The sequence below is a fragment of the Sus scrofa genome, chromosome 9 (assembly GCF_054392235.1).
Source record: "Sus scrofa isolate SSC_HxYL_T2T_F1_AM1 chromosome 9, Sscrofa_HxYL_maternal_Yorkshire_Landrace_v2.0, whole genome shotgun sequence".
Taxonomy (NCBI): domain Eukaryota; kingdom Metazoa; phylum Chordata; class Mammalia; order Artiodactyla; family Suidae; genus Sus; species Sus scrofa.
Genome location: NC_139391.1, coordinates 70,301,032 through 70,314,072, shown reverse-complemented (window position 1 = coordinate 70,314,072; position 13,041 = coordinate 70,301,032). Strand labels below are relative to the sequence as shown.

General features: G+C 50.9%; 1 protein-coding gene across 50 annotated transcripts in view; it reads right to left on the bottom strand.

Moving 5' to 3' along the window:
• Positions 1 to 13,041, bottom strand: part of NFASC (neurofascin) — a 212,422-nt gene that overhangs the window by 66,465 nt on the left and 132,916 nt on the right. For 30 of the 50 annotated variants that reach the window (XM_084976690.1, XM_084976717.1, XM_084976695.1 and 27 more), the window contains 4 exons: positions 11,539 to 11,644; positions 9,061 to 9,257; positions 8,384 to 8,506; positions 4,901 to 5,071 (listed from right to left, as the gene is read on the bottom strand). In XM_084976690.1, coding sequence (XP_084832816.1) covers positions 4,901 to 5,071; positions 8,384 to 8,506; positions 9,061 to 9,257; positions 11,539 to 11,644 — 597 coding nt within the window. Of the gene's footprint in view, positions 1 to 4,900; positions 5,072 to 8,383; positions 8,507 to 9,060; positions 9,258 to 11,538; positions 11,645 to 12,677; positions 12,696 to 13,041 lie in introns of all 50 variants that reach the window. The other 20 variants (XM_084976689.1, XM_084976706.1, XM_084976701.1 and 17 more) reach the window with 1 other exon arrangement.

Here is a 13,041-nt window from a genome sequence, read left to right as displayed (position 1 = left end):
GATCTTTAATTGCTTGGTTCCGATTACGTTTTCAAACAAATGAGATAAAAATTAGTGATATCCCGTAGCAATTTGAACAACTCCTTCCCGGCCAGATCCCCAGGTCCCAGGACTCTGGATCAGGCCAGCTCCTGGGGTGGCTAAAGAAAAAGGAATGTTAGTGAGCCCGGGGGCAGGAGGCAAACCCTACCCGAGCAGAAGCCAACTTGCAAGGAGTGGGAGGTAAATGAGGGGGAGAAGACAGAAAGTAACACGTCGGCAACAGGGTGGGACAGAGGGACCCTTGGCAGCGCCCAGCAATCATGTGCTACCAGCAATAAGCATCCTCCCACCTGACCAGGTGAGTGCCTTGTGGTCTCTGAGATGTGACTTGGCAGAAAGGCTTTTTTTTTTTTTTTTTTTTTTTTTTTTTGCTTTTTAGGGCTGCACTCACGGCATATGGAGGCTCTCTGGCTATACCTCGAATCGGAGCTGTAGCAGCTGGCCTACGCCACAGTCACAGGAACACGGCATCTGAGCTGCGTCTGTGACCTACCCCGCAGCTCTCGGCAACGCCAGATCCTTAACCCACTGAGTGAAGCCGGGGATCGAACCCAAAACCTCATGGATCCAAGTCGGGTTTGTTAACTGCGGAGCCACAAAGTGAACTCTGAAAGGCCTCCTTCTGAGGAGGCTAGGAGTGGTCCAGACAGGTGGGGAGAGCTAGGCTGAGGGTCACCTTTTCGGATTAGAAAGGGAGTCTGGGACAGGACACAGAGAGTGTGTGAGCCGTGAGGTCTACATTTAGAACAGGGCCTGCTGACTAAGCTAGAGGTTCAGAGATCTCCAGACTAGCTTGGGATAAAGACATTCCTTTAGGAACAAGATCGGTGGTCTGGGCTCCAATATTAGGTAATTGAAATCTTTGGGCATTTAATCTTCAGTGAAAAAGTCATTTTGGAATAGAGCACATAATCAGGTCAACATCTTTCAGTAGTTTTTCATTCTCCTACTACCATCCCCTTCCAGCGACTAGGTTCAAGTTTTGTCTTTTCTTTTTTTGCCGTTTCTTGGGCCGCTCCTGCGGCATATGGAGGTTCCCAGGCTAGGGGTCGAATCAGAGCTATAGCCGCAGGCCTACACCAGAGCCACAGCAATGCAGGACCCAAGCCGAGTCTGCAACCTACACCAAAGCTCACGGCAACGCTGGGTCCTTAACCCACTGAGCAAGGCCAGGGATTGAACCCGCAACCTCGTGGTTCCTAGTTGGATTTGTTAACCACTGAGCCACGACGGGAACTCCTAGGTTCAAGTCTTAACGGCAACAACAGTGGGTGGGGACTGGAACAGCAGACTAGATGCCGAGCAGGTGGCCCTGAGAAGCCTGGACCGAGCCCAAGAGCCTGAGGAATGAGGTGTCACCAGAATATTTACATATTTGAAGATGGATCAAATACTGTTACAACTCCTGGCGGGGTGATGCGAGCTCTTTTCTGAGACCCGCATTGTGCTGCATCCCAAATTTGCTTAATATCCGGGAAGAAGGAGCTTCATTATTCAGAACCATCCTTTAAAATGGGGTGTGCTGGAGTTCCCTGGTGGCCTTGTAGCTAAGGATCTGGCATTGTCAATGCTGTGGCTGGAGGTGCTGCTGTGATACGGGTTTGATCCCTGGCCCGGGAACTTCCACCTGCTGTGGGTGTGGCCAAAAAAATAAAATAAAATAAATAAAATGAAGTGTGTTGTAAAAGACCTAGCCTGTGTTTGGGAAGTTGGTTTGGGCTTATCTGGAGCTAAAGATGGGAAGTGATCTGCAGAGAGAGGAAGGGTGGCAAAGAGGGAGGGGAGGCAGCCACTGGACCTGGGAGGCAGCGTTTCTCTGCTTTCTGCAGGACAGCGGCATGCACAGGTGACAGGGCCCTTGCTTCATGCCCCCCACGCCACCAGGTGCAATAGAAGGGACCAAGCTCAGAACTGACCTCACAGCTTGTGAATTCTGGAGCACATTTAAGAAACTGAGGAAGACTTTCTGATTCCTCTAAGAAGGTCATTTAGACCATAGCCATTAGAAGGAAGCAGGGTTAGAGCTCCACTGTCTTCCTCAGGGGCAGCCTGCCTCCCTCACCAAGGTTGCCTCTTGGGGCAGAAGGCCCTGTGGGGGACCTGGTGCCCGTGAGGTAAGGACAAAGTGGGACAGGCATCTCTCTGTTATTCTGACTTCACTGTTTGTCTCTGATGGCATCCCCAAGCCAAATTTTAAAATGATTTTACATTGCCCGGTATTTTGTATTAGATGCCTTTGTGTCCTTCCTTTAAAGTCAGTAATACTTTTTTAAAAAAAGGCTGTGATAGATTTATTTCTTCCCCAATGGGCAGCCTGTGATAGAACCCCCCTGGTGAGAACAGTCTTTGAAGCTGTCCCCACTTGTCTGTTCTGCCTTCCACCCCCAGACCTGGTTCTGAAGGTACAAGAAAAAGCTTGTGTCCTTTCCAGGCAGGAAAGTAGAGAGAGCACAACTGAGCTATTTTAAGCAACTGTGCCCAATTCTGGGCTGGCTCGGATGCCCAGGACTTGCTCCCAGCCAACGCTGCCCCTGGGAGAACTCCCGGAAGCCGACAGGGTTCTGTTCCCATCACCCAGGGGACGTCTCAGCTTTTGGAGGAAGGAGTTTTCAGTGGAATAGGGCTCCCAGAAATGAAGCAGAAACAAACATCCCTTATCTACTCTGGTGGAGAAAAGGATGTCTCCGGAGAGTCCAACTTCTAAATGTTGTTGCTCTAACTGCTTCATTCTCCAGAGGAAGGCTCTTCACCACCTCTGGCTCCCTGCTTCTATACCATGTGACAGTAAGGGCCTCTGCCAGGACTGCAGATGCTCACATGACTTGGTCCCCAAACAGGAGGCAGACTTCGAGCATCACCCAGCCTGGGAGAGAGGGATCCAGGAGATGGCACCGAAGGCTGTCCAGGAGGCATCTTGGCCTTAATGTTCCTGCCCTTCCCACTCCCAACACTGCCTGCTCTGTCCTGGCTCCGGAGGCCACTCTGAGGTCCTGGGCAGACCGCACTGTCCTGCCCAGCTCAGCCAGCTGGCAGATAGTCACCCCTGGACTGGGGCGACACCTCAGACAACCCAATTTTCTTCTCAGGGGTCCTCTGGGGGCCTGGGGCCAGAATAAGAACACCAGGGAGAAGGCAGCAAGCGAGCTGAAACTGGGCAACCCTGCCAGGAACATGCGGGGCTGATCCCTGGGTTGCCGGCCATCCTGTTGGCTATCGGAGTATGGGCAGCTCAGTGCAGGGTGTGGGGAGCTGCAGAGGCACGAGGGCCAGGCTTAGAGGAGGGTGAAATGCGTTCAAAGAGAGAAAGATGGCAGGGGGAAAGGAGGAAGGAAGGAAGGAAAGAGAGAGAAAAAGAGGCAGAACAAGAGAAGAAGGAAGCGAATAAAAAAAGGGAAGAACATGAAGAGAAAGGAAGGAAAAAATTCGCACCAGGAGGGAAGCTCCTTCTGACGCGGCTACCACAGTAGAAACCGGGTGTGGGGCTGGGCTGGCTTTGAGCACCCCTGGTTCCCATCACAGGCAGGGCCTGGTAAGGAGAGAAGAGCCCACCTGTCCCGAGTGAGGGGTGAGCTCACCCCCTCTTCTCCCTCGCCTCCTACACCCGCCCAGGAGGCATCATCAACCCATCGAGGGACTCCAGGAAGCCTGAGCTCAGCCTCTTTTTCTTCGATCAGTGGAAATGGGCAACTCTAGCATGGGGCCCTCTGCCTGCCAGCCCCCACTGCCTCTGTCCATGGTATTGAAAACACCATTCACGGCTGAGTCAGATGAAGGTTGGGGGCAGGAGGGCTTTTCTACGGAAGGCAAGTTAAGCCACAGTATAAACTAATATAGTCACTTTCAGTGTCCTAAGCAGGCTGAGGACTTTGTAGCCAAACTTGCAGGCCAGCTGGTCCATGGCAAGAAGTGTCTCTCTCTCTCCTAGTAAGGGGCCACCGATGCTAGAATGGGTCAAGAAATGCTGATTCACTCTGGTGGCAGCCAAACAGAATCAGGGAATAAAAATGAAAACAAATAAAACTGCAACATAAACTTGCAATTTGCAAACACAGCGAGTCCATCTGGTCCGGCATATACTTATTACAGAATCAAATACAATTCATCTTGCTGTACTCACTAGTTTGGATATTCTAAGCTGTGTTTTTTTGTTTGTTTGTTTTTGTTTTTGTTTTGCTTTTTAGGGCCGCACTCACAGCATATGGAGGATCCCAGGCCAGGGGTTGAATCAGAGCTACAGCTGCCGGCTTACGCCACAGCCATGGCAATGTGGGATCTGAGCCGTGTCTGCGACCTACACCATAGCTCGTGGCAATGTTGGATCCTTAACCCACTGAGCAAGGCCAGGGATCGAACCGGAATCCTCATGGATCCTAGTTAGTTTTGTTAACTGCTGAGCCACGAAGGGAACACCCTCTATGGTATTGCTTTATTCTAGAAATAAAGATAACCAAATAATAACTAGAAATAAACATGAGAGAGATGCCAGATGACTGCTTACAGCAATGCCTCTCAAATTCTGGCGTGCTCTATAACACCCAGAGAACACATGAAGCCCAAAGAGGCCCAGGACTGCCAGGCAGGAGAGGCCTGGGCTTAAGTGTGGATGCCAGGTTCTCCAGGTGATTCTGCTTCCACCAAAGTTTGAGAGGCACTGGCTTAGAGTAAGACCGAGTTTAACTCAAGGCTCCAGAATCAAGAGATGCTGCTAAAGTCGTTCAGACACAATGAGCTGGAAGGATTTCTAGGTCAGCCTCATGGACAAGGCTCCTCCCAGACCCAGGTGCCCGGGGCTGCTCGGGCTCAGCGGGCTGCTGCCCCCGGCCCTGGCTCCCAGCCCCGGGCAGGGGCTTGCACTTACTGGTGAGAACTTTGAGGTTGAAGGGGTTCTTCTGCTGGATGGTATGGGTGAAGTGGAAGCGGGCATTGCAGCTGTAGTCCGTCTGCATATCCTGCAGCATCACATTGGAGAAATACAGGTCTCCGTTATGGCCCTGGGAGACACGCTTGTCTTGGGTGATGGGCTCCATGGCTATAAGAAAGCAGAGGTACAGTGGGAGGTGAGCAGTAACGGCAACAGCAATAAAAGCCATCGGACTTCTGCCAACTGAGCACCTCCAGAGGGGCAGGTGGGGGCCAAGAGCTTGACCTTGATTTCATCCTCTCAACTCAGAGGCAGGGCTTATTCACATTTTAAAGATAAGAAAGCAGAGGATTTAACATGATCTGGGTTGCAAGAGCGGGAGGGAAGAGAGAGTAGGATTTCAATGTAGACTTGCCTGCCCCCCAGGCCCAGGCTCTATGACCACGCTTTTCTATCTCCTGTTCATGCCACAAAAGATCTGACTCGCTCCAGGTCCAGAGGGAGGAAACACAATCCTCCAGATGCTCCGCAAGTTGGGAGTCGAATTCACCTGGCTGATTTTTTAAACCTCCACCCACCCCCGAGAATGAGAAAAGCACCGCCAATTATAACTGTAAGATCTATACCAATCAACAACGCACACCATCTGTTTTAGGATACCTTCCAATTTTAAGAGAGGTTAAAATATGAAAATGTGCACTTTTTTTTTTTTTTTTTGTCTTTTTAGGGCCGCACCCGCGGCATATGGAGGTTCCCAGGGTAGGGGTCGAATCGAAGGAAGCTATGACTGCCAGCCTACACCACAGCCACAGCAACGCGGGATCCAAGCCACGTCTGTGACCTACACCAACAGCTCATGGCAACGCCGGATCCTTAACCCACTGAGCGGGGCCAGGGATCAAACCCGGGTCCTCATGGATACTGGTTCGTTTACCGCAGAGCCACGATGGGAACTCTGAAAATGCGTACTTTTTAGAATTAAATAACAACATCCTAGGAGTGGCTGAGAACGCTGACTACATTATATTTTTTTCAAGCACCACATCAGGTATAAAATCAAATGCTCAGATTTCTAGGCTGTTAGGTTTGTAAGAATGTACCTAATAAGGCTGACTACTCATAGGTATTTCCTTTTTATCCCTGAAAACTGTTTCTCAAGTTGCCATTTTTTTTCTCTTAAAAAGTGGTTTTAATCAATTAATTAATTAATTTTTACAATGTTGTGTTAGTTTCAGGTATATAGTTTCAGTTGTACATATATAAAAGAATCTGAAAAGAATATACATATATGTGTATATGTTCTTTCATGTGTACGTATACATAGGTACATGTATACATATTAATTTATACATATGTTCTTTTTCAGATTCTTTCCCATTATAGGTTATTACGAGATTACTGAATGTAGTTCCCTGTGCTAAACAGGAGGTCCTTGCTTTTTACCTCTTGAGTCACCGTTTCTTAGAGCATTTCTTAAATGTGAATGATGCCTACTTTCCAATAATGGGCAGTCAGCTTTTCAAATCATTTATCAAAGAGTTCCTGGTAGGCCTACTATGTGTCAGGCACCACACTAGGCCCTGTGGAGAGATGAATAAGAAAGACAGTTCCTGCCTTCAAAGTGCCTGTGGTCTAGCAGAAGAGACAGCAGATAAATGCAACGCAGTGAGGCGAGTGAGAAGCCCCAGGCAAGAAGGGGGTGAGCTGAGAGAAGGAGCACCCAGTCCATTCCGGGGGTTGAGCTGAGGCTTGAAGGCCGCATGACATTTACCAGGGAGAAGAGAAAGGAAAGCTAGCAACAGTAGGAACAGTGCATGCTAAAGGTAAGGACCACAGCCTGAGCCGGGGAGGGAGGGTGGGGGGGGGATGAGGGGGTAGGGGAATGGATGGAGACTCAGACAGGACCAGATCAGGAAGAGAGCTATGTGCCAGGGAAAGGACTCTGGACTTTATCAGAGGTGACGAGGAGGAAATGAAGGACTTTGAGCATATGAATGAATGAATCAGATTTACTTTTATAGAGAGAACAGGGGGAGTTCCTGTTGTGGCTCAGAGGAAACAAACCCAGCTAGTATCCATGAGGATGCAGGTTCAATCCTTGGCCTCACTCAGTGGGTTAAGGATCCAGCATTGCTGTGAGCTTCCATGCAAGGTCACAGACACGGCTCAGATCTGGTGTTGCTGTGGTTGTGGCACAGGCTGGCAGCTGTAGCTCTGATTCAACCCTTTGCCTGGGAATGTCCATATGCTGCAGGTGTGACCCTAAACAAGCAAAAACAAAAAAACCCCCCAAAAAACCCCCAGGGAGGCCAGGTATGGATGATTATTGTAAACCAGGGGAAAGTTGATGGTGGTCATGCTGGGGAGATGGCAGAGAAGAAGGAAAGAGGAAGGTCATGAGATTTGCTCGGGATGTAGCACAGACACAGATTGGTGATAAGTGTCATGCGGGGCTTGAGAGAGAAGAGTCCGAACTGTTGGCTAACACACCAACCCTCCAACCTGTGGCCAGGCCACTCTCCCCACAAATGACGAGACAAGGGAGGGACAACGATGGAGCACAAAGCCCTCCTCACCTCACCAAACAAATGAAAGCAGCCTCCTTTAGAAGCAGATTAATAAGAATTCAGAGACAGACAGAAGATGGGTGAAAGGCAGGGAGGGGGAACCAAAGATTGATGGGTGGATGGATAGGCAGAGAAGAAGGGGACAGGAGGCATTCCGGAAATGAGGGAGGAAGGAAGCCAGGGAGATGCTCAGGCAGCAAGCAGTCCTCTATCCATCTTCATAATGCATTGCCCCCCCTTATTTTGATTGAAAACACAGCAAGAAACAGTGGTTCAGGGCAGTGAAGTGAGCCTCTGTCCAAGACCGAGCCAGGACAAGCTCTGAAGGATGGTACTCTGTCCCCCTGCTCCAAACACCCAGTCTCCCCATCACTCCATCAAAAGTTTCATTCTCAAATCTCCCATCCTCCAAGAAGAGGGAATCAGAGGAAATCCAGATGGACCAAAGATTAAAAGAGCAGACTTGGTCTCAACCTGCCTTCCGTTGGCCGACTGAAAACCAGTTTCTCTCCAAGTCCCATTCCTTTTGCTCTTTCTTTTCTTTATCATCACAAATATACCAGGCACTTGCTGTGTGTCTGGCCCTGTTATAAGCCCTTTGGAGGTATTAACTCATTTATCCTTACAATAATTCTATTAGATAAGTACAATTATCAGCTCTATTTTTTTCCAGAAGTGTAAACTGAGGCCCAGAGAAGTCAAGCAACCTGGCTCAAGGTCACACAGCTAAGAGCAGCTGGGCTAAAAAGTGAGCCCCAGCAACCTCTTTCTGCAAAGCCGCTGCTCTCAGTCACATGGCCACCTCCTATCTACTTCTCACGAGTCAAGGTCTTCTAGCCCTGGGAAGACCCCTCCCCATGGAATGCCCCCTAAGATTAATACAGAAATAAAACACCAGGTCCCCAAGACTTACAGCTGCTCATCCAGAAGATGACTGGGGATGGAAGTCCGGGTGGAGGGTTGCACTGGAGCGTCAAAGGAGCACCTTCTTGAACCACGACAGGGTCTAGGTTTTCCTTGGGCCACAGGGGGGATTCTGGGGAGAAACAGACCAAGGAGGATGCAGTGAGGGTGATGGCTGGGCTGGGGTAAGGAGCAGGGCTATAGGCTGGCAGGCAAGGAGGGCAAAGAGAAGAGGAAATGGGAGAACAATGGGGACTCAAGAACAGGACAGGGCCTGTGAGACCAAGTGAGGCACAGCCCTTGAAGGGCGGGAGAAGCAAGGCCTTTTGTCTGAACGGCTGCACATCTTTTTTTTTTTTTTGCATCTAGGAATGTTTTATTATTATTATTTTTAATAGTTATTTCCCCAATACAAATTTTTTTTTTCTGCTGTACAGCATGTACATTTTTAAAGGCTCCTCTTCTTCCCCGCCCTGTGCCCAGAGTGGCTAGTGAAGGTGTTCAAGACTGGTTTGGAAGCGTCCTTTCCCAGAAATCTTTTTGAGTTGGGGGAGGGGGTTGCACTCTATTCAGAAGCAGAACAGCCAGCAGGACATGCACGGAGTCAAGAGGGGGGGGTCATCCCTTCTGGATCCACCCTCCATTGGCCCGGGAGCAGGGCATCCTGGCCCCGCCCCACGCACTCACTGGACACCTGCAGGCGGATCCTATTGGACAGGGCTGTGCCGAATTTGTTGCGGGCGAAGCACTGGTACTCCCCCTCATATTCCTCTGGCCGCCCGCCGCTGCGGAAGTCGATCACCAGGGTCCCAGACCTCCTCCTCATCGACACCCGGGGGTCCTTGGCGATGTTGAAGAACCTGCTGTTGCGAGTCCAGTGGAAGCTGTGGACAACATTGGGGGGTGGTTCATGGGAGGAGGCGGTCAGGGACAATGAAGAGTAGTAGGGTTGCGGCTCCAGACCTTGAGCTCCAGGCTAGCATCTCAGGACCCCAGTCTCTGACTCAGGCCCACAGTCTCTGACTCAGGCCCACAACCACCGCTCCAGGCTGATGGGGCCCAGCTCTGGCTGAGCAGCAGAACCTGCCAGGATGCCTGATAAAATGCCAAGTCCTGGGTCCCACCCAGGTGAATCTTTGGAGCAGGCAGCTGATATAAGCAGTTTTACCCAACCCAGGCTGGGAGTCATGGCTCTAAGGGACAGACACCAAGGAGCCTGGGGGGATTGTGCTCTTCGGGAGGAGTAGGCAGGGATTTTGATTTTTTAAAATCCAGAGTCAGCTGCTCCTTCCACCCCCAAGCATTCCCCACCTACCTCCCACCAGGAATGCAAACCCAAATTCCTATACCCAACCCAACCCAACCCAAACACAGCAGGGGGCCAGCTCTGCCCCTTCTGTGTCCTTATTCCTTAAAGCCAAAGCGAAATGGCCCAGGTTTTCTACGTTCCTGACCAGTGGATGTAGATTATAAAACCACGGCTATACATTATGGCCCAGGAGGAACAGCTATGAAAGGAAAAGCAGCCTTAATAAAACTGAGCCCTGGGGTGAAGACACTGGAACATCTCTCTGCTTCCCCAGGGAAGGGGAGGTGTGTGCCTGGAGAGGGGGGGGAACGTGCTATCTGCAGCTGCCCAGGACCTATTTTTTTTTTTTTTTTTTTTTTTTTAATGTACCTGCGGCATATGGAGGTTCCCAGGCTAGGGGGCGAATCGGAGCTACAGTTGCCAACCTACGCCACAGCCACAGCAACGCCAGATCAGAGCCGCGTCTACCACCTACACCACAGCTCACAGCAATGCCGGATCCTTGACTCACTGAGCAAGACCAGGGATCGAACCCACACCCTCATGGATACTAGTCGGGTTCGTTTCCACTGCGCTGCAACAGGAACTTCCCCCAGGACCTAATCTTAAAAGAGGTAGGAGCAGCATTGGCCGCTTAGTGTCAGAGTCATTGTCCCCGCAAAAGACTATGGGAGAAAGAGCAAACCTAAGGAGCAAGATCACCGATGCCCTGCGTGACCCGTGATCATGGGCAAGAGAGGTCCTGCTTGTTCCTAGGCTCACAGCTCTGGGCTCGACCATCTCAGGCACACTCGGGGTGGGAGGCAGAAGTGGGGGACCACACACCTGAGGCTCCACCCTGCCTCATTTCTCCTGCTGACAGACACACCCTACATGGGGTCCTGTCCCGTCTGGGTCTGCATCCAGCATGAAGCGCCTGAAAGCGCCGACCTGTGGATGCTGCTTTGCAGGTGGTGGATGGGCAGCTCATCCTCCTCACCCATGCTTATCACTAGTGAGAAATGAACCTAGCCTGGGGCATCGGAGCCCTGGGATTGAGCATTTCACCTCTCGGCGCCTCCATTTCGCTTCCTTTCCCAAGGCCATGGGTCCTTCCCCGAAAGACAGTGGTGGTTGAACAATGAGAGGAACAAGATCTAACACAGAGCCTGTTACAGCAGACCTGCAGCTCATGTGATCCTGAGGTGCACATGAATAAGCAGAGACCAGCTCAGACAGAAAGACTCAAGTTAGCTAGGAAGAAGAACTTCCTACAAGCTAAGCGTGGGGTGGATGATGGGAACACAGGCAGCAGGAAGAATGTTATATTCAAAGTCGGAACCCTTCATATCTGGTCCTGGCTTTTTGGTGTGACCTTAAGCCAGTTAAGGTTTCTGGCCCCTAGTTTCCTCATCAGCTAAATTTCCTATTTACCCAAATTGTACCTTCTGCCTAGTGGATGCCTGATGCACCTTTTTTGCTTTTCTTTTTGTTTTCTTCTTAGGGCCGCACCCGAGGCATATGGACGTTCCTGGACTGGGAGTCAAATCGGAGCTGCCAGCCTAGGCCTACACCACAGCCACAGTAACTCAGGATCCAAGCCGCATCTTCCATCTACACCATAGCTTGAGGCAATGCCGGAACCTTAACCCACTGAGCAAGGCCAGGATGGAACCGGATCCTCAGGGACACTGTGTCAGGTTCTTGACCCACTGAGCCACAATGGGAACTCCCATGATGGACATTTTTTGAATGGATATATTTAATTTGAAAACTGCCGCAACTATCATCAGCCTTGGGGGAAGAGGACAATTTAAACACTCTTCGAGGGCCCCTTTCCCTGCACCCAGCTTGGATTTTACCTGCCATGCACTCACCTGGGGGCAGGGTTCCCCTTTGCTTCACACTCGATCAAGATGTTATCACGGGGATCCACGATGTGGTCCTTCACCGACTGCTTGGTGATGGTCGGGGGCTGGGACACTGCAACAGCACACAGTGGACAGTCAGGGCTGCAGGGACCTGCCCGGGTCCCCGACTTGGGGAAAGGCCAAAATTCACAGCTTCAGGGGCCACACAGACAAGCAGGCAAGCAGGGGGTGAAGAGTGCCCCGTTCTAGAGACCCAGCTCCTTTAACAGGGTGGCAGGAAGGGGGTGTTAAAGACTAAGCATAAGAAGAATTCCTTTAAGAGCTTTTTTTTTTTTTTTTTTTTTTTTTTTTTTTTTTTTTTTTTGTCTTTTTGTCTCTTTAGGGCCACACCTGCGGCATATGGAAGTTCCCAGGCTAGGGGTTGAATCAGAGCTGTAGCTTCTGGCCTATGTCAGAGCCACAGCAATGCATGATCTGAGTCGCATCTGTGACCTACACCATAGCTCACGGCAACACTAGATCCTTAACCCACTGGGTGAGGCCAGGAATCGAACCTGCGTCCTCATGGATGCTAGTTGGGTTTGTTAACTGCTGAGCCATGACAGGAACTCCAAGATCTTATAGTATCTTTATGAGAAACTTAAGGCCAGGCTTTTGTTTTACCCAGTCTTATATTCCAATGCCTCGCATACAGGAGTTCTTGATAAATGTTTGTTGAATGAATAAAAGAACCCAAAGTAGCTCAATTTCCAGAACCAAATGGCCATGAATCTAGTGATCCCTGGAGGGTCAGCAGCTGGCCAAACTGTGGTGAGAAAGGAGCTGAAAGACATTTTAGTTCCCAGGGACCTTCCCAGGCACTTGTCTTCAGCCAAGGAGCCCGTTCTTCTGGCTTGTAGTCCTCAGCTCCAAAGTTCTCCCCTGGAGGCTGGGGGAGCAGCAGCCTTGCTTCTCTGCCTTTCCCATCAATGGGATGCTCGGGTGAGCCTCTTCCCTCCCCTGTGGTAGGGACCTCACTACAGGGCTCTGTGTCAAGCAGACCCCCTGGCAGGGTGGAGGAGCCACTAGACCCCCTGTCTCCCGCCCCTTCTTGCTGCCCTCCAACCTCCCAGAGGCACAAGTGCAGACAGGCACTGGGGACTTACGCTCATTCTGAATGCTTGCTGTTAGTTCCGATGGGTTAGCATTGTGAGGGGGAGAAAAGAAGACATCGGTTATTGGTTACGGGACATGACTGACCACCCAGGTGGCCTCAGGCCCCAGCATGCAGGGGGAGGGGGAGGCGGGCCTGGGGAGGGCACTCTGTGTGGCTCTCTCCTCCCAGTGGCCTGGCTCAGTGGAAGAGCCAAGCAGGGGTGGGGCCAGACCAAGCAGGTGCTCCGGGGAGACGGTGAAGCCTCCTCCCAAGACCAGACCTCACAGTCGAGCGGAAAGACCAGCTGCTGACAAATGAAGACATCTTCAGGGAAGCCCCACATCAGAAGAGGCAATGCTGCTCAGTAGAGGCCA